This window comes from Ambystoma mexicanum, chromosome 2p (assembly GCF_040938575.1).
Source record: "Ambystoma mexicanum isolate Mex_15411 chromosome 2p, UKY_AmexF1_1, whole genome shotgun sequence".
In the NCBI taxonomy this organism is placed as follows: Eukaryota; Metazoa; Chordata; class Amphibia; order Caudata; family Ambystomatidae; genus Ambystoma; species Ambystoma mexicanum.
The window spans coordinates 1,126,202,996-1,126,228,988 of NC_090923.1; the positions used below are offsets into that span (position 1 = coordinate 1,126,202,996).

Here is a 25,993-nt window from a genome sequence, read left to right on the forward strand (position 1 = left end):
AGAAAACAGAATAGCTTACCTTCGCCCTCTGCTAGACAACGCCTGGATCTTGGAGCCCGACGAGTGGTGGGATAGACTAATCTCAGGAGAAAAAACAAATTGGGCAGTGGCAATGGCGAAGCAAATAGAGCTAGCGATGAAAGAAATAAACACTCATAACACCTCATCGCAAACACAATAAAGGATAGACTTTTCTGTCATTTTCTCTGTTATCCACGTAAAATCGCAACGTACATGAAGAGCGTGGTAACGCTGCGCGAAGACTTTTTTCCTTTTTTCCTTGGAAAGGGAAGGAAAGCGAGAAGACATTTTCGTTTTACTTTTTACTTTTGATAAAACCCAGTTTTTTATTATTATTAAACTGAGTAAATGTTTCAATAAAAAAATAAAAAAAAAATAAAGATATATATTTATTTTATACACTTCTATTAAAACACATGTATCACAGTCATCAAGCAAGTTAAATTAAGCCAGAGGAAAAATATACACACTCCCAAGTTGAATTGCAGACCAAGTGAACCAGAGTGAAAACTGAGCAAAACGGCACAGTGACAACTACACACAAGGGATCCTCTAACAATTCCTCACAAGGGAGGGAAAGCACAAGTTATATAGAAACAGCTTCTTACACACCCTATCAACACTTCCCATCAGTTTGTGACCCAGTTTAAGCAAGGCAGTGTATCAGTATAAGCAATACTTAAATGAAAACTGAGCAAAATGGCATTTCACAAGGTTTAGAAAAGGGAAGGAAGGGGTGGTTGTAAGAAATAGGTGCACCAACACAGTTCACAGTGAGAATCAATCTAAAGAAAGCAGATCTAACAAATGTGACCAGAGACAGTAGGCCTGTGCCAGAGTCAGTGGTACAGGGCAAGGGCCCAGGAACAAAATGTTCTTGTAGCTGCAGTCAAGTCTTTGGTTAACGAATTTTAAAAGGTGGTTGCAGAAGTTGAAAAGACAATGTTAAGAGAGAGGGGCGGCCGACCCAATGGGTAGGTAAAGGATTTAAAACACATTTAGTGCTACCGCGAAGAAAGGGTGGCCTGGCGGAACAATGTACCTTTAAATGAAGAAGTGGCTCCTGCGGTGGCGGTTGTTCCTGGTAGTTCCTGCAGTTCGGGTGATCCAGCAGAGGAAGAGGGGCTTTCGTCGTGGAGGAAGGTTCGAGTTACTGCACTACCCAGAGATAAAACCAGCTGCGGTGCTGCCCGACGAATAAAAGGTACGCTCCTTTAAATTGCGGTCCGTGTGGACTGGTGCCTGGCTATCCGGCCTCCGAGTACAGGGTACGGGAGATTCGACCAAGGCAGGTCCGGGAATGCGATTGGCAAACTGGTTGGCCCCACCAGCTCAAGGGAAGAAGGCTCTTGCAGGTGAAGATCTTCTCTAGTCGTGTGGAGAAAAGTGGTGAGACGCTGCAGCAGGGCTTCACCGGTGGTTGTCGTTGCAGATGTCTTTGGCTTCTCTCCCCTTTGGCTTCTTAGTTCCAATGGCAACGTCTTGCTCTTCCAGTCCTCAGGACCCTGCTTTTATGCAAAAAGATCCCCATTCATACAGCCTAGCTGTCACTCACAAAGTGGAGTGGTCATCTTGGCGGGAGACCCTCCAGCCTATCAGGATAGAATGCGACATGGGTTGCGGAGGCAACCCTGTCCAGGGGTCCTACTCCCCCTCCCACACAATGGACCCACCCCAGACTCAGTGGTGCCGAAAGGAGGGCTTCTTGGTAGAAACCCACCAAAAGGACGAACAAAGGATCCCCGACCTGGGTTAGGAGCTTAGAGAAAGACATGCAAAAGAAGTTATATTAAAGTTCTGGCAAATAAAACCTACCAGAGTCAAGTTAATATTAAAATGCACCGGCGGTATGTTAGAGGCTGTCAGAAAAAGTGGTATCCTCGAACAATGGGAAAATCCCAGAGGGAAATATTTGCGTCGAATATTTATGGTAGTAACCACTGCCACCAGCCAGAAACTTTTGAGAGGGGGGACTGTACGGTACCCTCTCGAAAAAAATTAACATGGGGGGGAAAAACTATTAACCCCTTCCAGTACCTCCATAGTAAGATGGGTTGTACTGGTTTAGTTCATAGGATTTGACTAGTAAAGTCAATGGGGACTTTACACGCCCTGGGAGACAGTAGTCAGTCCTAGGGTATGGAGTCTATGTTTGGGGGTCGCTACGACACCCCTGTGTCACTGCACTGAGGGTGCTGTGTAACACATGTGAATAAAGATGGTTCCTATGGGGTTGAGAAAGATCCCATAGGCATTGAACACAAAAATAGCCTAGAACACACATAGCAAAAATGCCTAAGAGTGGGAAAAAGAGTCTCACTCTTAGCAGGTAAAAAGAAACAAACCCTTCAAATCCAGCAAAGCTGCTGGGGGACTCTATAGGTAAGGGAAATTAGCCATAGAATGATAATTCTCCCTAACAGGCACCTCTTTTTATCTCAAAGTCATGTGAACGATCAGACTAAGCCCTCCAATCTGCCCCACACATGCACACCAGTAGTGGTCCAACCCGGGACCACTGTGGGTCTGACTCATACACGCACAACAAACACCCTGGAACCAGGCTGTGGATTGGGAACAGACAGTCCCAGCTCACTTCCTGGAACCCCCCCACACACATGGTATGCACTAGCCTATGAAATCTCTGGGTTTCTCAAGGCAAGTGTATGACCATAAAAGGATTTTCCTGACCTGGCAGGGAAGGAAGGAGGCCAAAGAACAAGATGGCCAAGGAACAAACGAAAAGCCACGTTACACGGCCATGTTGGGACACTAGCCACTGTTAGCAGCCAAACGGGTAAGGCTAAAGAAAAATACAGTAAAAAGTATGAAAAAGAAACTGCTGCCACCAGTTTGTTCTTAAGTACAGCTGAGGTAACCAAAAAAATCCCTTGAGTGTAGTCTAAGGTCATACAAAAGAAGTTTATCGAGACGTCCTTGTTACCTTGCAAGAAGAGTATTAGGACCCTTTGAGATAAAAGGATCTTTACACGTTTTAAACTGTGGTTTTTACAAGTGTGTTTTTATTTACATTGAAACATAGTCTAGACACATTGCCTGCAAAGAGAAAGTCAGCCGACACCTGTTTCAACCCCGGAGGGTCTTTATCAAGGCTGATTTGTTATAGGTTACAAACCGTTTCCAATACCATATTACAATATTGTGGGGCAATAGTGTTCAGTTTATTGGCAAAATCGTGATAAGTGGTGAGTAGTGACAGTGTAATTGTGATTTAACATTGGTCGTTTTTAATTTCCAAAGCAAACAAGATTAAAATGTTATATACGTTGGACAATTGACCACAAGTCAAAATAGACAGTAAAACAACATAGCGAGGATGAGGAGGAAAAAGGAGACAAAAGTGGGAGGAAAAGAAGTAGAATTAGGTTAGGTTTTTGGTCTTGGATGGGTATAATTTTAAAGGAAGAAGAAAGAAAATGGGGGCCAAAGGCATTTTACCAGATTGGCAAGGTGAAAGGGATCAATTCCGTGAATTTCTCAGGCCAATGGCAGAAGTCATCCAATATGCTACGGGTCATTTAGGCTGTGCATGTAGAAAGGTTAATGGTAGAAAAATGTATCATCATAATGGTTGTTGAATCCAGCAGTTGCTGGTAATGTAAACAGTTTACTGGCAGTGGTGAGAGTATACAAGTACACGAGTGCTGTGGTGGTGACGTTTAATTGGAAAGGTGCAATTTAATTTTTGGGAATAAGGCCCATTCTTGCTGAGTTAATCGTGTGAAAATGAATTGCCTCTGGACATGCAAGGAAAAGCATGAGATAGGAATAGTCCTAAACAATGTGGTCCGTCTGCATGTAGTTACACATAATGCAATTTAATTTTTGGGAAAAGGCCCATGCTTGTCTCTTTTTTCCTCCTCATCCTCACAGTGAGGATGAGACGGAAATGTGTCTGATAGATTGTTTTACTGTCTATTTTGACTTGTGATCAATTGTCCAATGTATATAACATTTTAATCTTGTTTGCTTTGTAAATTAAAAACAACCAATGTTAAATCACAATCACAATCACACTGTCACTACTCACCGCTTATCACGATTTTGCCAACATATTGAACACTATTGCCACACAATATTGTAATATGGTATTGGAAACTGTATCCTATAACAAATCAGCCTTGATAAAGACCCTCCGGGGTTGACAGACGTGTCGGCTGACCTTCTCTTTGCAGGCAATGTGTCTAGACTATGTTTCAATGCAAATAAAACACACTTGTAAAAACCACAGCTTAAAACGCGTAAAGATCCTTTTATCTCAGAGGGTCCTAATACTCTTCTTGCAAGGTAACCAGGACGTCTTGATAAACTCCTTTCTCAAGAGGTATTGGGTTTACCTCTTCCAACCTGTGATCTTGCAGAACCTGATAGAATCCAAGCAAACTACTCACTGAGCTCAGCACAGGAGTGTTCATTACCTAGAACCCAACCTTCTTCTCTACCGTCATACAAAAGAAACCCCATTGCACTGCATTGGAAGATGCATTGTGCAATGTTAAAAAGTTACCCAAACAGGCAACAAAGACAAAAGACTAAGGGAAACCTATTTTCCCAGTATGGGAGCCTGATGGACTAGTCATTTTCCTCATAACCTGTGAGAAAAAGTCTAGTTGAGTGTAGCTGAAGGCTTGATATCACTGTAAAAAGTCAGGACATTACCAAAAGCAAAATGTCTGGGGGGGGTCCATAGAATATGGAGGGAAAGTTGCTAAAAAGAGCTAACTTTCCGAAGTCTTGCCAGGAGGGTGTGAGAAAACCTGTCGGCTAATCATGGGCGTGGTAAGGAGAGATCCAGAACCAGTCCTACAACTGAGATGGGTGGTGGCAGTGTAGAGGGACCAAATTCCTTTCTCCCAGAATGTTTGTGTACAGGCCCTTACCTCCAGCCTTGGATCATGCTGTAAATACTGGCCAGTGACTTTTTGTTTGCAGGGACGACCAGCCTGGTTCAGGAACTTGTAAAAAATAAAATAAAAGCCAAGCTAGAAAAGCGGCATGAACACTGAATGGAGAGGGAAAACCAAAAGGAAAAGCTATACTCCTGAGGACCGCCCGCTGCCACTCATCTCCTGTAGAGAGAGACTGCTGCAGCCGCTGCGCACAGTGCAGAGACTAGCATTGCAAGTCACAGGTCTGATAGACCACCAAGGTCCAAGCACGGGAAAAGACCCATCCTTTGCTGAATTTACCCAAATACCCCACAAGAGCAGGTCAAAGAATACGAACTGGATAACTGGACTGTCTTAAGTGGAAGTTTGGTACACAGCGAGCTTGCGCAGAGAAAGTGGGCAGGGCTTTGCCCCATGTTGTTGAGTTTTTCTCGCACAAATGCCACGGGTGGGGAAGACTGGTTCAGGGACAGTTTTCCAATCTGAAAAGGGGAGGGGGGATTTAAACCAGGGACACAAAGCAGGAAGTGTTTCATTTTCAAGTGATGTCAGAGGTAGAGGACGACCAAGAGACCAGTAAGAGGAAGGGGGGAGTGCCGGCCTGTGGAGGGGATTTGTGGAGCAGGTGAGGTATTGCATTAATAGAGGAAGTGTTTCTGAAGTGTTTAAGTGATGAGTGAATAGGGAGAATAGTATAAGGAGTGAAGGTGAAGTGAATGGTATAGCATGAAAGGGAGTTGAGTAGCTGGTGGGAGGAGAGGAGTAGTGGTGAAAGGAGAGTAGTAGTGGTGAAAGGAAAGTTGTAGTGGGAGGAGCGGACTAGTGGGAGGAGGATGGGATAGTAGTCTTGGGAGGAGGAGAGTAGTCTTGAGCGGGGTTGGGGACGAGAAGTAACATCAAAGCGTGGACGTAATACCAGGAGGAGTGAAAGATAGAAGGGATATCTGGGAGAAGTGCATTCCCAGTGAAACCATCTTTTCATAAAGATCTTTTCACTGAAAGGTCGATTTAGAAAGAACGCACAGAGCAGTCTTTCTAAATTGAACTGTCACGCCCCTGTCGCACACGAGTGCGCGCTGGGGCTGACAGGCTGTGCGGGACCAGGAAGCGGAGGGCAAAGTGTGTGTGTGTGTGTTTTTGGATTAGGAGGTGGAATGTAGAGGGTGGGGGAGGGGGCAGAAATTCCGCAGGAGTATGGGGGGACGGGGCTGGGGCTGAAATGCTGCAAGAGGTCGGGGGTTGGGGGTTGGAGGAACAATGGGGTGTTTGGGGGGTGAACACCCCTCTAATATTTTTTTTTTAAACCTTTAAACCCAGCATTTTAAAGGTCACAAGAGAAAAAGACCTTCACAATGCTGTTCTTACAATAAAGAAAAAAAAAAGAATCGGGCATTGTAAATCGGCCTTTTTATTTTGAGACCTTTAAAATTAGGTCTTTTCACATAGAACCGAGGAGTGAGCAGTTAGTAGTCTGAGTAGAAGGGGTGAGGCGAATGTGGAAGTGGAAGGGACAGCCTTGAGTACAACCAGAGTAAGTGCAAGGTACTTTGCAAGCTCCCACTAGAACACTAACCATTGGACAGAGTAAGGGACAGTTAGGAAGCCCCTAAGGTAGATTACCCAGCAATCGTCTTAGTTCACCATCTGCAGCATATACACGGTAGTGGTGAACATTCACTAGCTCTAACCAAGGGTTGCGGATGCCTGGTTTAGGGAGGAGAATCAAATTCAGATGAAAGAGAGGGGGACGTCCCTAGCCAAATAAAATAAAAACTGTTGAACTGTCTGTAAGACTCAGAGTGGTTTATTTGCCATCTGTGAAAGCTGTCCTTAAACACTTGTTTGTTTCTGTACCCTCGGCAGTTTTTTAAAACGTAATGGCTTAGTTGCAGTTTTAAACAAGCTCCTTATGCACACAAATCTTAACGAACTGTGGCTCCAAACACTTGATTTGTAAGCAATATGTGAGTCCTTCAATCTATTCCTTGCAATTAATTCCTGTTAACAAGCATGTCAAGGCCAGCCGTTTTGGCTCTTGTGTAGACGTTGGATATGCATTTTCCAGGCACTGCCATGAAATGCCCAGGCATGAACAACATTTGTCAGGTGTTGCCATCTTATGGCAAGATAGTACAATTATAGCATGCTTGGAAATGCCTTTCCCGTTCCTACACAAAAGGAAGCCAAAACATTTGGCTTTGCCAATGCTTGGATTTAGTTGTGTGTGCATGGGCATAGTAGTGGGAGGAGGAGAGTGGTCATCAGAGAAGGAGAGGATAGTAGTTGTGGGAGGAGGATAGTAATTCATACTCTCTGGATCCACTCACCTGTGTTGTGAGCATCCCTAGCTACCTCTGCAGGGGGTCGGGGAATGGTGAAGTCTCTTAACTGCTTGCAGCCACATGCTGTACCCACCTCAGTCTGTGCTCTTTGCTCTTATTCTTTGTTTGCTGACTCTGCTCCATGCAGCCCAGACTTCTTACCATGCTGCATGCCTTCTCTCCTCACAGTTTTTTTTAAATCTAATTAGCCTTACATTTGACCTTCTTATGTCCCTTTTTCCTCTTACTAGTTCCTAGCACGGTCTCAGTGTTGACAGATGACCTACTGAAATATTACCAACAGGTGACCCGTGCAGTGATGGGGGATGACCCCCAACTCATGAAGGTCAGTAAATGGTGGGGCAAGAACGTGCATGTCCATAATGGGTTGTTTCTCAAGTGCCTCTGTTGGTGGTCAACCAACAGATTATTTTATTTCCAAAATGCTCATTTTTTAGTCATTCGAAAATTACACTGTTCCTTTTTAAGTGCAGAAACGTTTTATTTATTTTACACATACACTTCTTTTGAGTATTCTTTAATCAAACTGTTTGTTATTTTTAAAAACGTATGAAGATTTTTTGGTCTAGCATACTTACAGGCCTGACATAAGACAAACATGGTCTGTTCCCCTTTAGAGACCCCCTTGTACATGATCTTGAGGCACTGGCTAACTTCTCATGTGATCACTGAATCCCCATACTATGGTGGCCTGTTCTGGTGTATATCTGAATGGAGATGAGTGTTCGGGTCTGGTAGGTGGCCAGAATGCTAGTATTCCTCCCATCACCTTCCATCGCATGGTTTTACAAGGTTTGTCCTGGCTTGGGGGTCAGGCAGCACAGCCTTTTCCCACCACCTTTCAGTCCAGGTTTAATGAGGTGATGTGTGTGCATCACTGTGAGTTCCTGTCTTGGTGTCGCACTAGGGCCAAGGTGCCTCTAGGGACACCCATCTTTTCAAAGGAGGGATGGTGGTGTGTGTCAGTGGGAATTGGAGTGAATGCATGGCACGTTGCGCCAGAGGTTTTTGACCTCATAGCCTGCAGCTGTTGTGACTTTCTCTCTTTCATGTGTCCCGGGAATGATGGGATCTGACCCAGAGCTAGGCAATAAGATTTTCTGCAAGTTTTCCCTGACTCACCTGCTGATGGGCATGGCAGAAAGGCAGAGATCAACTCTTGGTATGTTAATGGGGTGGTTAAGATGCATTAAACCCTGCATATAGCAATAAATAAACCAGTGTCGACTATGGAGGAACAGTATCAGTCCAACTCGGATAACCAGGATAGATTGAAATACTTGGTTTTAATGGTTGTCAGGTTTTCCACAAATGCATCCGCCTTCAGGATCAGGGTCTGCACAATTCTTTGATTCACAAATTCCCCAAGTTCATCCTCTCACATGCTTTGCTCGAACCCCTTTCTTTTGGTATCTGGATGTCTCCTCTATGGCCCTGAAGCCAGCTTTAAAAGGGTCCCTTTGCCTACAACACCGATGACTTGGCCTCCGTCCTGCCAGGAAGACTGGAAACCTTCTTGAGCACTGTTATTGGCTTCTGGGGTGTCATGTGACATGCTGCCTCCCTTGTTATTGAAACTCCCCTGGGCATCCCTAGCTAAGGGCCAAATGCAGCAAAGGACAATTCCCTGTTTAGGCTGGAACGAGCCGAGGGCCAGATCTCCTGCTCTGGTCATGACTTCGGCAAGCTCATCCATCGCTGGACTCCTGCTTTTCACACACAGAAATTCTACGAACTAGCGACTGTCCATTCACAGTGGAGCTGTTATTACCCTAGGATATTGCTGTTTTGGCCTGCTGTCTTTTGATCACCATTCTAACCCAACTGAGAAATCATACTCGCTCCTTCCCATCCAGCCATTCCCCCTCACCTACTGCAGAACACCCGCTCCCCTTCCTCACCTCATTTCACACCTTCACTTGGTCTCTGGAATGCTTAATCCCACTGCAGCAAGTAGGCATGAATCACTGGCTTTTTTGACTCTTACCACCCTCAATTTTCGCTTTCTAGCAAATAAACTGGATCTCCCCTCATGTCTCTAATAGTGACTCACTACACTGACCCTGCTACCTTCTTCCATTCTCACCAACCTGTTGGCAAGGTAGAGAGGGGTTCCTTATCAGTAATGCCTCACCACTACTGCGCTGCTCCCCTTGGACATGCTCTCCTCCTCTTTTGAATATGCTACTAATCCACTACTCCTTCCCGGTTGCTAAAATGGAGTTTCAGAATCAACCCTGGGTGGGGGGAGGAGGGAGGTGATTCTGATAGGCCACCTCTTATAGTGAACATGGAGAATACATAGATATGTAGCCAAACTCAATAAAAGGTAGGGTTGTAGACAAGTTAGGCTTAGACACAGGAGGATGTGAGAGTGGTGTAGGGCTACAATGAGACGCACACAGAGCACTACAATAGTACAAGTTAGGAAGAAGATGTACAAAAATGTGCAATTATTTATTAGGCCTTTGAATACACTCTAAGGCTAAGTAATGAAAACCTCTGGTAAGTATTGTCACAACTACTACATTTATACATAAATACATTCACTATTTGGGGGTTCTGAAAGTTGAACACCATCACTTTGGGCCTTCTTCCGAGTGCAGGGAAAAAGTGGAAGTACTTCCATTCTCCACCATGGGGTCTGGCATGGATTCACATGCTCATGAATATTCCCCGTCAGGTCAGGAATACTCTGTAAAAGAAAAAACAGTTTCACTTATACTTACAAACTGTATTTCGAATGGATTGTGTCCTCCCACGTATTCCTCATCTTGTGATATTCGTATCCTGCAAGCTTCGCTGCTTCGGAATTTTCTTTTCCGGAGAGGGCGATGTGCACGAGGTCATGGCGTCGATGTCCCTCGACGGGCTCCATACCGTGTCGATATCACCATCAGTACAAATAGCTTGTGCCGCGCCTGTTAGCTTCAGTTCCGTTTTTCCGATTGCTTTGCTCTCGAAGGGCGCGCTTCGAAATTTTCTTCAGAAAATGTCGTCTTCATCCACCCCTTCTACACCCAAGACGGGGTTAAAAAAATGTATCGCCTGCGGTTCGAAGATGTCGATCACAGATCCTCACTGCATTTGTCTCTGGTGGCTAGGTTCAGACCATCGAACAGGCGACTGTGGCTCCTGTCAGTCCATGACGGAGAAGGCCCTTCGTGAGAGGAAAGGTAAACTGGCATTGGAGCGGGAAGCTTCTAAGGCCTCCTCGAAGGCCTCGTCTAAAAGACATAAAGAATTGAGCATTTCGAAAGAATCGGATCGTCATAGACACTCTAAGAGATCCTGATCTCGTAGTAGATCGAGGCGCTCTTCATCTTTCTCTTCAAAAAGAGTTAAAAGGAGACATAGATCTCCCTCTTCATCATCCGATACATCTACCGAATTGGTACGATGCCCGACTAAGTCGGATTCCCCAAGAAAATGGGAAGACTTTAGAAGGAAGATGATGGAGGTCTTTGAGGATGCGGCCTCGAGCCCCTCAAAGAAGCCTCAAAAGAGCCAGACCCCGGTCGCTCCATCGGACAACACAGGGAAGTCAGGAACTACTGTGGTAAAACCCAGTAGTATGGGTGAAACTCGTAAAACTCGAGTCGATGCCAAGTCGGCAAGGATTCCTCGAGAATCGAGTGTTTCCCCGACACTGTATAAAAAACATAAGTTGTTCAAACATCAGCGACTTTGTCGACGCCGACGGCTTCGACATCAAAGCCTAAAGTGTCTTTGACCCCTTTGTCGAAGACACCATCGGTGTCCTCGAAGACTCCTTCGACCAAAACTTATGAACAAGACAGGAGATTTACTCCTTTACCAAAAACAGACTTCTTTAAGTCTATGTCTTCTATGTTTGAAGAAAGTGGCTCTGAAGATGAGGAGGTTTCTCCTTTTGGAGTACAATATGGTACTAGAGAGGTCCCAGAAAAATGATTCGATCCAGAATCGAAAATGAGAGACCTGTGTGACACTCTTCACTCTGCTAGTGTGTTACGCTCACCTGGTACCCACGGGGACGACACCCAGCCCTGGTTGGATGATTTGCACTCTCGAACCCTCTCCCGGTCCCTTGGTAAGGCCTCTGGTTAAAGATGGGTCTGCAATATAGGAGAGCTGGATTCAATACCAGATTGTCTTTGTTTTCCCACCTCCCTTGGCCTCAACTCCTTCCTCGCCCTTGGGCCTTCTCCTCACCTTTATATTGTAAAAGGTGGATTCTCCGTCCTGCTCCTCATGGCAGGGGCACGTAGATGTGGGGGGCGAGCAGCGACCAAGTTACTTCACTGGTGCAAGCCCCCCTGTGGGAATCCAGGCCTGCTGCGACTCCGTCGGTTTGCTGCTTTACAGTCTTTATATGTAGTTCTTATGTTCCTCTTAGTTTAAAATAATAATGTCTTGCTTCTTTCCTTTTAGGTATGGAAAGGTATTTTGGTGTTGTCATGCAGTTGAAGATGAGCATGGGCCGGTAGGCGAAAGCGTGGTGTGCGTGATGCTGTCCGGTGAGTAATGGGCGATGCGCAGCCCTGTTTCACCTTTTTATATTGCTAACCTGTGTCTTTTCCCTCCTTGCAGGTCGCAATGTTCTTCGCCGAGCGCCATGATGTTCCAGCGATGATACTGACCAGGAGATGAATACTCAGGTAAGAATTGTGTGGCTTTCTTCATTCGGGAGGAAACGTGAGTAAACATTTACTAATGCGGTCTTTCTTTCTCCTCTTTCCAGGTTATGGTATTCCAGGATGCATGTGGTGCCGGATGATGGAGTTCGTACCTTCAGGTGAGTGGAACTGAAGTCGGCGATGGATTGAAGACAGGATACTGTTCCAGGTAAGTTTCGTAGTGTTCTTTCTCTCTGCAGGTCCTTGGTTTCAGGTAAGCTGGCATCAAAGAACTGGACACGGTGAGCGTTACGCTGCCCACAGCAGAATAACGCAAAGCATGTTCTGCTGTTTGGGTGCAGTTTAAATAGTCTCAGGTAAAGTAGTCCAGGTAAAATAGTCCCAGGCCTGCCACACCCAAAGTAGTCCAGGTAAAGTAATCCCAGGCCTGCCACACCGAAAAGACTAGACCGCATAGCTCAGTTCCTTGTAACTGAGCTATGTGTGGGCCTCTATGTTGGCTGAACCCCCCCAAGTCAAATAGTCCCATTCTAATGTTGGTCTTCATGATGGTTATGAGCCTGGCGCCAAAGGTGCCAGGACTGACTCCAAGAGAGTCTTGGATGAGGTTTTAAGGCCTTTGACCTGGCCCTAACTGGAAGGCTGACTTCCCAGTCAGGGCCAGGGGTAAGGGTCATAACATAGTGGCATTGATACGTCACCTGAGCTAGAGTTTGCAAAACCTGACCCTGCAGATTCAGGGTACAGGAGTTTAATGAATAGAGTGGTGGAATACATGGGTTGGGGTAGAGCCTCGCCCACCTTTGATCAGGATGACATGACTGACATACTAGATCGGGGCCCCCAGAAGGATCCAGTTCTCCCTTACCATAGGGCACTTCAGAGAATGGTAGAAAAGAACTGGGAAGCTCCTCACAACATTGCTTTAGTAAACGGTAATTTTCCTAAGAAGTATAGAACTTATAGTTCTGATCCTGAGTATTTAAACAGGCATCCCACTCCAGAAGGTCTGGTTATTCAGGCTGCAACAACCTCAAGACAGACTGCATATCCATCTATCCCTCCGGATAGAGAGGATAAGAAGGTAGATGCTTGGGCCTGTAAAGTTTTTACTTCGGGTAGCATGGCTCTAAAGTCAACTAATGTCACATGTACCCTGGCCAGGTTCACCCATACCCTGTGGGACTGCATTTCGGCGGCGGCTGAACATATTCCGGAAGGCGAGGAAAGGGAAGGCTTCCTGAATATTGTCAAAGACAGAAAGGAGGCAATGGGGGAAACTTCAGGAACGGCATCTTTGCACTCAGCCGCTCCTGCAGCCGTCTCCAAATCACTCTGAGGCCTTATCACACAATACTCTGGTGGGAGGCAGAATCTCTGAGCATCTGAAAGAACGGTGGGGCATTACTTCAGATGCTTGGGCACTGGAGACAGTAGTTCAAGGTTACTGCCTTCCTTTCCTAAATATGCCTCAGGACCATCCACCGGGAACCAACTCTGTCAAAATTCCAGACCTGCTCATGTTGCAGGAAATCTTAACCCTGCTAGAGAAAGATGCAATAGAACATGTACCTGTAGCGAAGAGGAACAAGGGTTGGTACTCCCCTTACTTTCTCATCCCAGAAGACGGAGGATTGAGACCCATCTTGGACTTAAGAAACTTGAACAAGTTCCTCAGGAAGGACAAGTTCAAGATGGTAACCCTTTCTCAGATCCTTCAGGCTCTCCAACTCCAAGACTGGTTGGTATCATTGGACTTTCAGGATGCTTACTTTCATGTGCCAATCCATCCCAAGCAGAGAAAGTACGCAGTTGGCGGTTCTCACTATAAGTTTCGAGTTCTGCCATTCGGGCTGACCTCCACCAAAAAGGGTTTTCACCAAGCTGATGGCGGTTGTGGCAGCGAGTCTCAGGAGAGGGGGGGGCTTCACATCTTCCCCTACCTGGACGATTGGTTGATCAGAGCATGTTCTTCAGAACAAGCTCAGAAAACATCTGTCCATCACCTGTCACTTCCTTCACAAACTGGGCTTCTCCCCCTGTGTGCTCTTCTCTTCATCGGCCAACAAGCGGGGATCCGTTTGTCAGTGAATTTCAGTGCACCACAAGGGCAGGGATTGTCTAGTTTTGTCAACATTTCCAGAAGGCCATCAGACCTACTCAGCACCCCGACCATGTTGGAAGAGAAGAGGGAAGCTCCCTTTTCAAGCTCTGCTCCAGATGCGGACTGCGGAATGTGTTTGTGGAGTACAAACACCTTCAGTGCCTCTACTGTCTTCACCCGGACCACAGAGAAGGAGATTGCAAAATCATCCCCTGGTTCTCAAATAGAACGATTAAGGATCGTCACAGTGGACTGGCGGCGTGGCTCAGCGTCAAGCCCTCTGGCTCCAAGCAGGGTTATGCCTCACCCAGGACCGGCCGGTCCGAGGAGCGGGCTTCTAAGTCCTTGAGGGTGTGCTATCCGTGGGGGCTCAAGACAAGGCCAAGCACTGCAAGTCCGTTTCCGTCTGGGTCACTGCGCAAGTGGATCCCGCGATGGACAGGGCACGATCAACCTCACCATCTGCCTCCATCACCAGCCATCGATCCAGCTCCTCATCAAAGAGGAAAGCGCCCAACCCGGCTAAACTGCGGGAGGGGTCCGAGAAGCCTAGGGTGGAAGAAAAGACGGCCGACCTGCCCAAGAAGGCACAGGCGACGCAAGAACTATCATTGACGATCGAAATGGTGGCGACTACCCCCAGGGTATCCCTACCCCCGAGACGGGAGGCCTCGGCCGGGGCGGTGGAGAAAAAGCGGATGCCGTCGCTGAGCCCGGCTCCCGCCCCTCATGATGCAAAAAAAGGGGGTGGGGGCGAGGAGGCCTCAGGCTTTGCCCAAAGACACAGATATTTCTTCCTCGGACGAGGAGGACCAGGAGTCCATGCACACGATCCACAAGGACGTGAGGGACGACGACGGCAGGGTCTAGTAGGCCTACTACTCTGACTCTGCCAAGAGATGTATCGCTGGACATCCTTTCGACCCTACACACGTTGGTGTCGGAAATCTAGAAAAGGATGCCGTAGGCTCCGGCCCTGGTGACCCTGGTCCCGGTAGCCCCGGACCAGCCTGCGGCGAAAAAGAGGAAATGCCATCAGAAGCCACCGCATCAGCCTCCACACCCATGCCAGGTACCCTCCCCTCCACCCCCCGAGGGACTCGAGCACAGGGACGGACCCGGCTACGGCGACGATGGACAACAGCATTGTCAAGGCGGATCGCTGCAGTCGAGTGCTTGCCCACCGGATGAAGTGGGGTTGTTCCATGCCATGGTCGCCAGAGCATCTGAGCTCTTCTAGCTGACAACCAAGGAGACCAAGAAGGAAATACCTTCAGCTATCCCTCCGCAAATACCTCCCCTCTCAAGCTCTTCGCTCCTCTACCTCCAACTCCCTCAGGGTCAGTCGTTTTTCAAAGAAACAAGCTGGTGGTAGATCTGTCTTCGGCTGGGGCCTCCCTCTGGAACAGCCTCCCTGCCACTCTAAAACTTGAGGAGACCCATATCCGGTTCCGGAAGCACCTCAAGACCTTCCTCTTTTCTTCTGCCTTCGCTCCCCCTCTCCCCTGCTGATCTGTTCTCTCTTGGCACTGTGCACCTGGCCACCCTCTGTCTTTCGGGCCCAGGTACCTGCTCACCCTGCCACCCGCCCGCACTGCCTCCAGGCCATCCCTTGCAATGGGGTCTGTATCTGTACCTATACAGCCCCCCCCCTTTTCTTCCTGCACTTATCAGACCTACCATGTCTGCTGCCTTAAACCTAGCACTTGCAAATTGCTGGCTGCATTACCACTGTTTGTTGCCTTTATTATTTATTTATTGTTATTTATCTGTTTCTCCTCTGCTTCGCACTTTCCACTTCTCCCTCCTTCCATGCAGTCCCCCCTCTCCCATGCACTTGCGCATTCTCAATGTCACTGGGCCTAGTAAGATCGCTGTTTGGTTCTCTCCTGTTCCCCTCCCCTCCCCTCCCTTGCCTTGCCGTGCTCTGAAACACTTGTGTACGAGCGCGATAGAAATAAAATATCAATCGATCAATCATTCCTCTACCAGAGCTATGCGGCAAAAAGGAAGCCCATCATGGCGGTGCCCCTTCTGGACAACTTTTGGGAGGAAGGCCTGGCACTATTGAAGAATCCGGCCACGGCCCTGGCCAAGTGGGACAGGCTAGAGAAAAAGTACTGGGTTCCAGGAGTCTGCACACAAGTGTCTATGGTCCCGTGGGGGGAGAGGGAGGGAAGGAGAAGGGGAGGGGTGTCGGCGGCTGCGAGGAAGAGATCGTCTAACCCCTTGTCATCGTCTTCAGTCCCTATGGACAACGAGGGGAAGAAGTTGGACGCCATGGGGAGAAATGTCATCTACTTCTCAGCATCAACCATCAAGGTGGCTAACACACTGGCGATCCTGGCCAGGTACGACAGGGAGCTGTGATACAAACTGGCCCCAATTCTGGAGTTCCTACCCGACGACAAGCGAGTGGAGGTGATCGCACTCCTCCAGGAGTTGGAAGTGGCTTAGGACCATGCCACCACGGTGGCCTTGGACATCGCCGACACAGGTTTCCGACAGTCGTCGAGGCTGGCTGAAGCCCACCAATTTCCTCCAGGAGATCCAGACGAGGGTGCTGGACATGCCCTTCGACAGGGATAACCTCTTCGGGAAGGCTGTCGACGAATCCTTGCAGGCCATCAAGACGGACACAGAGACGGCCCGTGCCCTGTGCACCCACCAGCAGCACCGCTCTTCCTTTCACCTCTCCGACGGAAAATCTGGCAGATCGACGAAATGTTTTGGTGGAAGCTCCTCGTCGTACCGTCAACCCTCACGGTCTATGACCCAGGAGGCCTACAGAGGCCGCTCTAATGCTTTCGCTGGAGGTGGCCAGCGCCGTCTTCACCCCCAAGGCAGAACGCAGGTGCCGAAGCATGACTGAACCGGCCAGGACATCGGGCCCTCACCCTGTCATGCCTGCCGGACATACCCCTGGACTAGGAACAACTTCTTCATACAAGATGAGTTACGCCCACAGAACCAGTAGACCTTTTTACTCAAAATGGAGGTTGTTCGATACATTGCCCGGAAAACGACGTCTGCATTTTTCACGTCGTTAATTTTCACGTGACTTAGGTTCGTCACGTGTATCACGGCAGTGCGTACATAAGCAGCGTGGAAACTCCATTCGCTGCTTCTGATTAAGTCAATTTTGGCGTTTGTAGCTGAACTCCGGACCTGCGTTCTCGCATTCCTTCCAGCAAACTTCTTTGGCCTAATTTGAGCTTGTTTTCCTCCACACGCTAATTCCTGGGTTGCGTGTTTTCTGTTCGCGTGCCAAATCTCCACGCGGACGCTGTCTGCAAGCGCGGCTGTCCTGAGCTGCGTGAATCCAGTTTGCGTGCCAAATCTCCACGCGGGCGCTGTCTGCAAGCGCGGCTGTCCTGAGCTGCGTGAATCCTGTTCGCGTGCCAAATCTCCACGCGGACGCTGTCTGCAAGCGCGGCTGTCCTGAGCTGCGTGAATCCAGTTTGCGTGCCAAATCTCCACGCGGGTGCTGTCTGCAAGCGCGGCTGTCCTGAGCTGCGTGAATCCTGTTCGCGTGCCAAATCTCCACGCGGACGCTGTCTGCAAGCGCGGCTGTCCTGAGCTGCATGAATCCAGTTCGCGTGCCAAATCTCCACGCGGACGCTGTCTGCTAGCGCGGCTGTCCAGGGCTGCGTGAATCCTGTTCGCGTGTCTAATTCTTCACGCGGAAACGCTGTCTACAGGCACGGCTGGCTTGGCTGCGTGTATGCTGTCGCGTGCAATCCTGCACGTGTTTTTCTGAACTACTTCGAACTTTTGGTACCTGTGACAGTCAACAGGTGAGATTCTTATTTTGTTCTTTGTGGGAAAGGAAGTATTTCATGAACTATTGGAAGGTGAATGTGCACAGTACATTGGACGCTACCCTGTGGTGCACCAACCCGGTATCTAGCGAGAGCCTCGTGCCGTTCGGGATAAGTCTCCCTTACTAATCTTCCCTTCCTTTGTCGTTTGTTCAACTCTTGGGACTCTTCAAGATATTGTCCTGGAATTCTTCAGTTTAGCCTTAAGGTCAGTGTCTGAATTAATCCCAATTCTGTGTTTCTTAGTATTTAATTTGGGACAGTGTCTTATGATACTTATCTATTTTAGGCATACTTCCTGTACAATTCCCACGCCCTTTCCAGTGATCCATCTCTCTGCCTGTTTTATTCAGTCAGAGAGTTGTATCATTTGGAAGGTCTAATTTGACCTGCCTTCAATCAAGTCGTGTGAAGATAGGATCCGGAAAAGCCCTAACAAATTGTATCCTTTTTTGGTTACTGTATCCTTTTCAGTTGATACTTTGGTGATTTATGATACACCCATGCACCCCGGTTTGAGCCCGGCTGACGGGAGAAGTCAGCGAGTGGGAAAATATCTCCACTGACAGATGGGTGCTGGACGCTCTCGCCCACGGACATACCCTTGAGTTTCAGCAATTGTTTCCGGATACCACTGGTGGCCCGGCAAGAGCAGCACATGCCTCAGCTCCTGCTAGAGGTACAGGCCATGCTAAAGAGAGGGGCGATAGAGCTAGTTCCAAAACTACTCCGGGGCTCCGCAGTCTCCTCCAGATACTTCTTGGGTCAGAAAGAAGACGGGGAGGGGGGCTGGAGGCCCATCCTGGACCTGCGGCGTCTCAACAAGTTCAAGTCCCAAAAATTCAGGATGGTCACGTTGCAGCACGTGCTCGGCCAACTGGAGGAAGGTGACTTCTTGACGTCGCTGGATCTGGAGGACACCTTCTTCCACGTCCCGATTCACAGGAAACATCGAAAGTTCCTAAACTTCGTAGTGCAGGGAAGACACTACCAATCCAAGGCCCTCTCTTTCGGCTTAAAGTCGGCACCCAGGGTGTTCGAAGTGCCTGGCACCAGTGGTGGCCCGCCTACGTCTACGAGGGATACACGTGTACCCGTACCTTGACGATTGGCTCATCTGAGCCCATTCAAGAGAAGTAGCTGTCGAACACACGGAGATTGCCGTCCAGCTACTTAATTATCCAAAGTCCTGCTTGACGCTGTCGCAGAACGCTCTATTCCTGGGAGCCAGGCTCACCACGGTCACTTGCCTAGCATCGCCCTCGGAGGAGAGAATAGAGGCCCGTGCTGGCGAAAGTGCAACGCTGTTGTCACTGAAGACCACCACAGTGCAGACCATCAAGTCGCTGCTCAGCATAATGTCGTCGTGCATCTCCCTGATTCGACTCTGCAGGCTGCGGATGCGTCCTCTCCAAGAGTTCCTAGACGCACGCTGGATACAAGTGTCAGGAAGTTTTGCAAGCAAGATCCCTTTCAACAAGGAGTTCCGTCGAGCGATAAAGTTGGTGGGGCATACACACCAACATCACTCGAGGGAACAGTGTTCCAAACCCCCCCCCCCGCACCCCCCACCTTAGCAGGAGACTATCACCAGGGATGCTTCCCTGGAGGGCTGGGGAGCCCACACCGGACGTCTGCGCACCAGAAGCCTGTGGCTGCCAGAAGAGAAGGATCTCCACATCAATATCCTGGAACTGTAGGCTTTGTTCTGGTCCCTCAAGTCTTTCCTTCCGTCCCTGAAGGGCAAAGTGGTGAGGATCTTCATGGACAACCCCACCACAATGTTCTACATCAGGAAGCAGGGGCGCACTCGATCTCCAGCACTCTCCAGAGAGGCTCAGGCCTTGTGGCACTGGGCCGTCGACCAAGAGATGTTCCTCATCCCCTTACACCTGGCGGTAGTTGAGAGCACCATCGCCTGCTCCCTCAGCAGGGAGTTGCGCTCCTGCACGAGTGGGAACTTCGGCAGGACCAGGTGGACAGCATCTTCATCAAGTGGGGCAGGCCCCAGATCGATCTGGTTGTGACGGCGGCAAACTCCAAATGCCTGATATTTGCCAGCAGGTTCCACCAGCCGAGGAGCATGCGGGACACGTTCTCCTTCCCGTGAGACGGCCTGTTCCTGTATGCGTTCGCTCCGCTACTTCTCCTACTGTGAGTCATAAATCGACTGAAACAGTGCCGATGATGGATGATACTCATCGCCCTGGCGTGGCGGAGGCAGATTTGGTACCCGGACCATCTCTGCCTGTCTGCGTCGCCTCCGGTCAAGCTGCCGGTAGTCGTGGATCTGCTCGCCAGAGAAGGAGGTGCGATCCTGTTTCACGACCCAGGATCGCTAAACCTGAGGGCTTGGCTCCTGCAGCCCTAGAGTTTGGAGGATACGAGTTGCCGGCGGACTGCTGGGAGGTCCTTGTCGTTGACTCTGAAGTGCTACAGTCCCAGGTGGAAGCGTTTCTCTACGTGTGCCGGTCGCATAAGATCAACCCTCTGTGGGTCACAGACCTGCAGATTCTTCCTGACTTGTCCTTGGCCAAGGCGGGACGGGCGCGCGCCTCTATCAAGGTGAATGCCTCGATCAAGGTGCATCTGGCGGCTATCTCCCACTACACCAGGTCTTCGGGACGATCGTCCCTCTGGTCCCACTGTCTCGTCAAGGAGTTCCTCAAGGGACTGTTTTGATTTTCCCACCAGTGATGGCTCCTTCCCCGGCGTGGGAACTCAACGTGGTGCTGACGAGGCTCATGGTAGCCCCCTTCGAGCCTATGCATCAGGCCCCTCTCAAGTTCCTCTTATGGAAGACCCTTTTCCTCGTGGCCATCCTCTCTGCCAGGAGGGTGGTGAGATCCAGGCCTTATCCTGCAAGCAGCCATATCTGACTTTTCACGAATCGAGGGTGGTTCTGCGGATGCACTCCTCCTTCATGCCAAAGGTTCAGTCGGAATTCCATCTCAACAAGCCTTTGGTGTTTGTTACCTGTGTTTTTTTCAAAACCTTTGTCGCTGGCTGAAAGGACTTTGCACTCGCTGGACGTTGCTCGTGCGCTGAAATTCTACGTGACACGCACAGAGTTTTCGGAAAACGTCTCAACTGTTCGTGAACTTTGGTCATGTAAACCATGGGAAGGCCTTGTCCAAGGCTTCCACCTCAAGGTGGCTCTCCGGCTGCATCACATACTGTCCTCGGTTGGCGAACCGACCACTGTCCGGCTGCCGGAGAGCCCATTCCACCAGAGCGATCGCTGCTACGATGGCGTTCCTGTCTGGTGTGCCCCTGCTAGACATCTGCAGGGCTGTTACGTGGAGGTCCATGCACACCTTCACGAGATTCTACTGTGTAGACAGGGATTCCAGAGAGGAGTCCAGGGTCAGCCAAGCAGTGCTACGCAACCTGTTCGCTTGAAGGTGAGCCTGTTGCAGAGGTGAGTATTTGCTTCTGTTGCGCCGTCCCACCTCCCGTGGTTGTGTAATGGTGAACTACTATGTATTCTTTATTCATGAGCATGTGAATCCATGCCAGACCCCCATGCTGGAGAAGGAACAAGTTACTTACCTGTAACTATTGTTCTCCAGCATGGGTCTGGCATGGATTTGCATGTGAACCCTCCCTCCTACCCCTCTGCGGCTCTTCTCTCATACTGCCACTTTACGTGCTACCAAATCTGAAGATGGCTGCCAGAGGAGGAGCGTAGGGAGAGGGCAATCGTTGGCTGGGGGCAGTATGACCCAGAGTGCAGTGATTGGGGGGTGGGGGGGAGGCGTGGTCTGGCGCCGAGGAAGATGGCCGTCTAGAACCTCAGCGCCGTCTCACCTCACCTTTATCACAACGTTGGTTTCTTTCAATAGCCCATTTTTATGGTTCAATCCATGGCCCGTAGTTACGGACATTGTTTATTCACTTACTGTGGTGCTCTGACCTCTTGCCGGTGTCAGGTAGCCCTGTGAGCGGTTCGACTCAATCTGGGCGTCTGCTGCCTCCAGAGGTGGCCATGCTGCATGTGGAGAAGTTCAGCTTCGGGCCTGGGCTGGCTCCTCCTCCTTCACAACGCCCCCTCTGGCAGCCTTCGCGTGTACACCAGCAGCTGCAACGCGGTGCACACAAGTTAAGTATCTTCACCGATATATTCCCATCAGTCAATAAATATTTCTTTTCTACGTGTGGCAGACAATATAACCGCATTGGTGCTAATTGGAGAATACAATTTCATGTGGAAAAAACTGTAATACAGTAATGCCGGTGGCATACATATTTTTCTTCTAACGTTCTGCTGCTCCATAATATTAAATGACAATTTTCTAAATAAGAGGAAACTAAGATTAAGATTTAACAGGAGAACATTGAAAGTGGGCAGAAGAGAAAAGTTGTGCGGTTTAGTTCGCTTTCAGGTTTTCTTTTCAACACAGGCTGAAAGTGTCGGTTCAGCCTTTCATCTTCCGTGCACAACCTTGGGGTACTGTCTGATTCCTTTTTCGGCACTGCTGCAGTTACTGCATATCCTAATCTTTTTGCCACCCCGGGGGCCCAGTTTTTCATCATTGTGCAGCCCCCGCTACCACCTACTGTATCTTCGGACTCCCAGCTCTCTTTAATTCTTCAGCACGGCCATACAACTACAGCATTACATTATGTGTGGTTCCTTACCTCAGCGTATCCTACTTGGTACCTCAGGCCACAATGGCTACCAGCAAAAGCAATCTAAAAGTAACATCTGCCACCAAAGACCCTGCCCTTTTCTCAACTAATATCAAGAGGCCCAAAAGCGACTCACCACCTCCGATATGCCGAACAGCCCCAACCATTGAGGCCTTCTTACAAGAAATTGGAGCACTAAAGCCCTTTATTGAGACTATGAATCAAAAAGTTCCAACAACTGGATGACAGATGGAGGGGCTTTGAGGATATAATGGAGGAGGTGGAGAGAAGGGTAGGCCTTACGGAGGATATGTCCCCAAGGGTGGCGCACCTTGAAAAAGCTGCCAAGGACCTCCAGAAACATAACGAGGACTTGGAAAATAGAAGCAGGTGCAACAATCTACGCATTTCGGGCCTGTCCGAAGGTTGCGAAGGCTCCGACCCCATTACATTCTTGCAGAATTTACTACCTGCCATTCTTCATCTGCCAAAGGAAACTTCATTCAATATTCAGCATGCTCATTGCATTGGTCCTCTCAGAAACACTGCATCCTCTGTTCATCCGCCTCGAACTCTCATATATTACCTACTTGAATACTCCCAACTTCAGCTAATCATCTCGACAACAAAGGAGAAAAAATCGCTCTCTTGGAAGGGAAATAATTTACATATCTTTTTTTTTTTTTATTGGTTTTTAACAATATAAACAAACCGTTGTCGTTATCAATGCACCACACATAATCAGACATCAAAAAATTCTTCCCTACCCTCCCGGGCCCACCCTTCCCTAAGACCATGGTCTATTCGTCAGTCCTCGTTGAACCAGCTTTAGGGCCAGGGCTGTCTGAGGTATCATCTGACGCTCTGGGATGGAGCAAGGGCACTGTTGGCGCTACCCAACAGTGTAGTTCCTCGCTGGTGTCCAGCCTCTGTTCGTGAATTGCGGTTTCCCATGCTCCGGTCTCAGCGGCTATCCACCTCGTGAGGTCTCCCCACCACTGAGCATCGATCGGGCTTCTGGGGCTCTTCCATCCCATGGCTATGCGTCTTTTCGCCGTTATGTATAGTCTTTGAGTCTGTTTAGAGGCTTGTTCTTGCTATTGCGCTTGTATCTGCCCAAAATACAGGCCGCTGGATTATGCACTTCCACTTCAATGTCCGCGTTTGCCACTCTTTCCTGTACCTGTGTCCAGAAGCAACGTATCACAGGACAGCTCTAGAACATATGAGTCATTCCCACCCTCGGCCCGTTGCATTTGGGGCATACCTGGATTTCTGCACCCTTGAACCTCGATATAGCTTCTGGTGTGAGGTAAGCCCTGTTGGTGATGTACAGTTGTAAGCGGCCATTTCTGGAGTTTTTTTTGTGATAGTGGGTTAACTCTTCCCATTCTTTATCCTAGAATTCGAGGCCCAGTTCGTTTTCCCACCTCCCTCTGCATTTGAGTTAAAAATCCCTGAGTAAAAGTCGAGGTAGCGCAGGTTGGAGTAGTCGGGTGTCTGTAGTGGTCTCATCGGCCATCCAACGCATCACGTGTCTCAGTTGGCTTGCAAGGTAATATAGTTCGAAGTTGGGAACTTTCATTCCTCCTCTCTCGTAGGGTCTTTGGAGTGTCTCCAATGCCACCCTGTGCCTGCCCCCCTGCCAGAGGAATCGCCTACATAGTTTATTTATGTCTTTAAAGAATGAGGGGGGATGTTGAAGGGGACATTAGTGAAATTGTGTAGTAGGCGGGGGAGTGCAACCATCTTGAGTAGACCTGCCCTTCCGGCCACCGAGAGCGGGAGCTTACCCCAAAATTCCATGGATTTCTCCAGGGTGTCCTTAGCTCTAACCGTATTGAGTATGTGTTCTGTATATGGATTTTGATGTATAGTGATTCCCAGGTATCTAAAGGAAGTCACCTGCCATTGTAGGTCTAAGGGTGGCAGGGATCTGAAATCTTCACTATATAGTGCAGCGAGGGGTTAGAGGCAAGACTTGTCTTTGATGATCTGAATCCCCCTTTGTTTGTAGAATCCGTCTAGGGTCTCTAGGATGTAGGGTAGGAGGTTTTCGGGATTGTGTAAGTACAATAGTGTATCGTCGGCATACATGGAGACGAGGTGGGTCACCCAGTTGATTTCGATACCCCCATCTCCGTATTCCTGTCTGAGGTAAGCAGCTATGGGTTTGGCGGCAATAATATATAACATGGGGGCAGAGCGCATCCTTGACGGGTGCCCCTGTGGAGGAACCACTTGTCGGAGTATGTCTTATTAGTGCGCACCCTGTCAGTAGGGTTGGTGTAAACCAATTGGGTCCATTTCAGAAAAGCTGGTCCTACCCCCATTTTTACCATGGTGGCATATAGCCAGTCCCACTGCACTGAATCGAAGGCCTTGGTGGCGTCTAGTGACGCGACAGCGTATTTCTGAGGCCTTTGTTCCGTGCTGTATATGACGTGGTGTAACCTGCGCAGGTTCTCGGTGATAGAGGGTTCGGGCACGTAGCCTGTTTGGTCCTGATGTATCAGCTGGGGGATTACTCTACGCAATCTATTAGCTAGCAGGGAAGTTAGGATTTTGCTATCAACGTTTAACATAGAGGGAGGCCTGTAGGAGCCGCAATTCGTTCTGTCCTTTCCAGGTTTAAGAAGTGGGATGATCACGGCTTCTCTCATGGAGTCAGGGAGGGTACCGCGCTCGTAGGCTTCATTAAACACCTGAGCCAACAGTGGGGCCAGGGTCTCCTCGTATGACTTGTAGAACTTCCCGGGGAGGCCAAATCAACGCCTGGGGATTTACTGGATGGTAGGGATCTAATGATTACCATTACTTCATCGGGAGTGATAGGCTCGTCTAGGGTTTCGGCCATCTGTGAGTCTAATTTGGGCAGCTCGATGATGTCCAGGACATCTTCGATCTCGGTGTCAGCAAGGGGCGGGGCCTTGCAATAGAGATTGCGATAAAACTCAGAAGACTGAGTTGATTACTTTTTGGGTATGTGCGGTGGTGCCGTCCGGTTTGAGTATTTGGCAAATGGGTGACCGAGGGGTCTCACTATTGTACAGCCAGGCTAGAAGTTTTCCGGGTTTGTCGCCCAGGCCGTGGGTTCTTTCAGTGTGCTTAGCATAGCTCAATTTCCCCAGGGATTCCCAGTGTGCTAAACATGTTTGCCTTAGTTTGGTTATTTTTTGTAGGTGTTCTGGGGTAGAGTCATTCATGCCATCTAGTTCACCCAGCTCTTTTTCAGAGCTTTCTAATGAAGTTATGATGGATCTTTGGGCGCCACCTATAGTCGCGATCGTCTCTCCCCTCATGACCACCTTGTATACCTCCCACGCAGTACCTATATGTTGTACGCTATTCACGTTCCGCTGCCAGTATACCTCGGTGCTATCCTTTGTGTTCCCGGAAGGCCGTGTCATGGAGAGCCCCGGCCCTAAGCCTCCAGGTGGGTACAGGGGTCTAGGCGGAGATACTTCCCAGGTGATCAACAGTGGGGAGTGGTCAGGCAGCACCCTGGGCAGGTAATGTGCATCGCTAAACATGCCTTGTTGCT

At 49.0% G+C, this 25,993-nt stretch overlaps 1 protein-coding gene across 1 annotated transcript in view; it reads left to right on the forward strand.

The window, feature by feature from the left end:
- TAF6L (TATA-box binding protein associated factor 6 like) overlaps positions 1-25,993 on the forward strand; it is a 482,594-nt gene that overhangs the window by 240,751 nt on the left and 215,850 nt on the right. Inside the window, exon 5 of the mRNA XM_069645168.1 lies at positions 7,504-7,598. Within this exon, the coding sequence (XP_069501269.1) occupies positions 7,504-7,598 (95 nt within the window). The remainder of the gene's footprint in view (positions 1-7,503; positions 7,599-25,993) is intronic.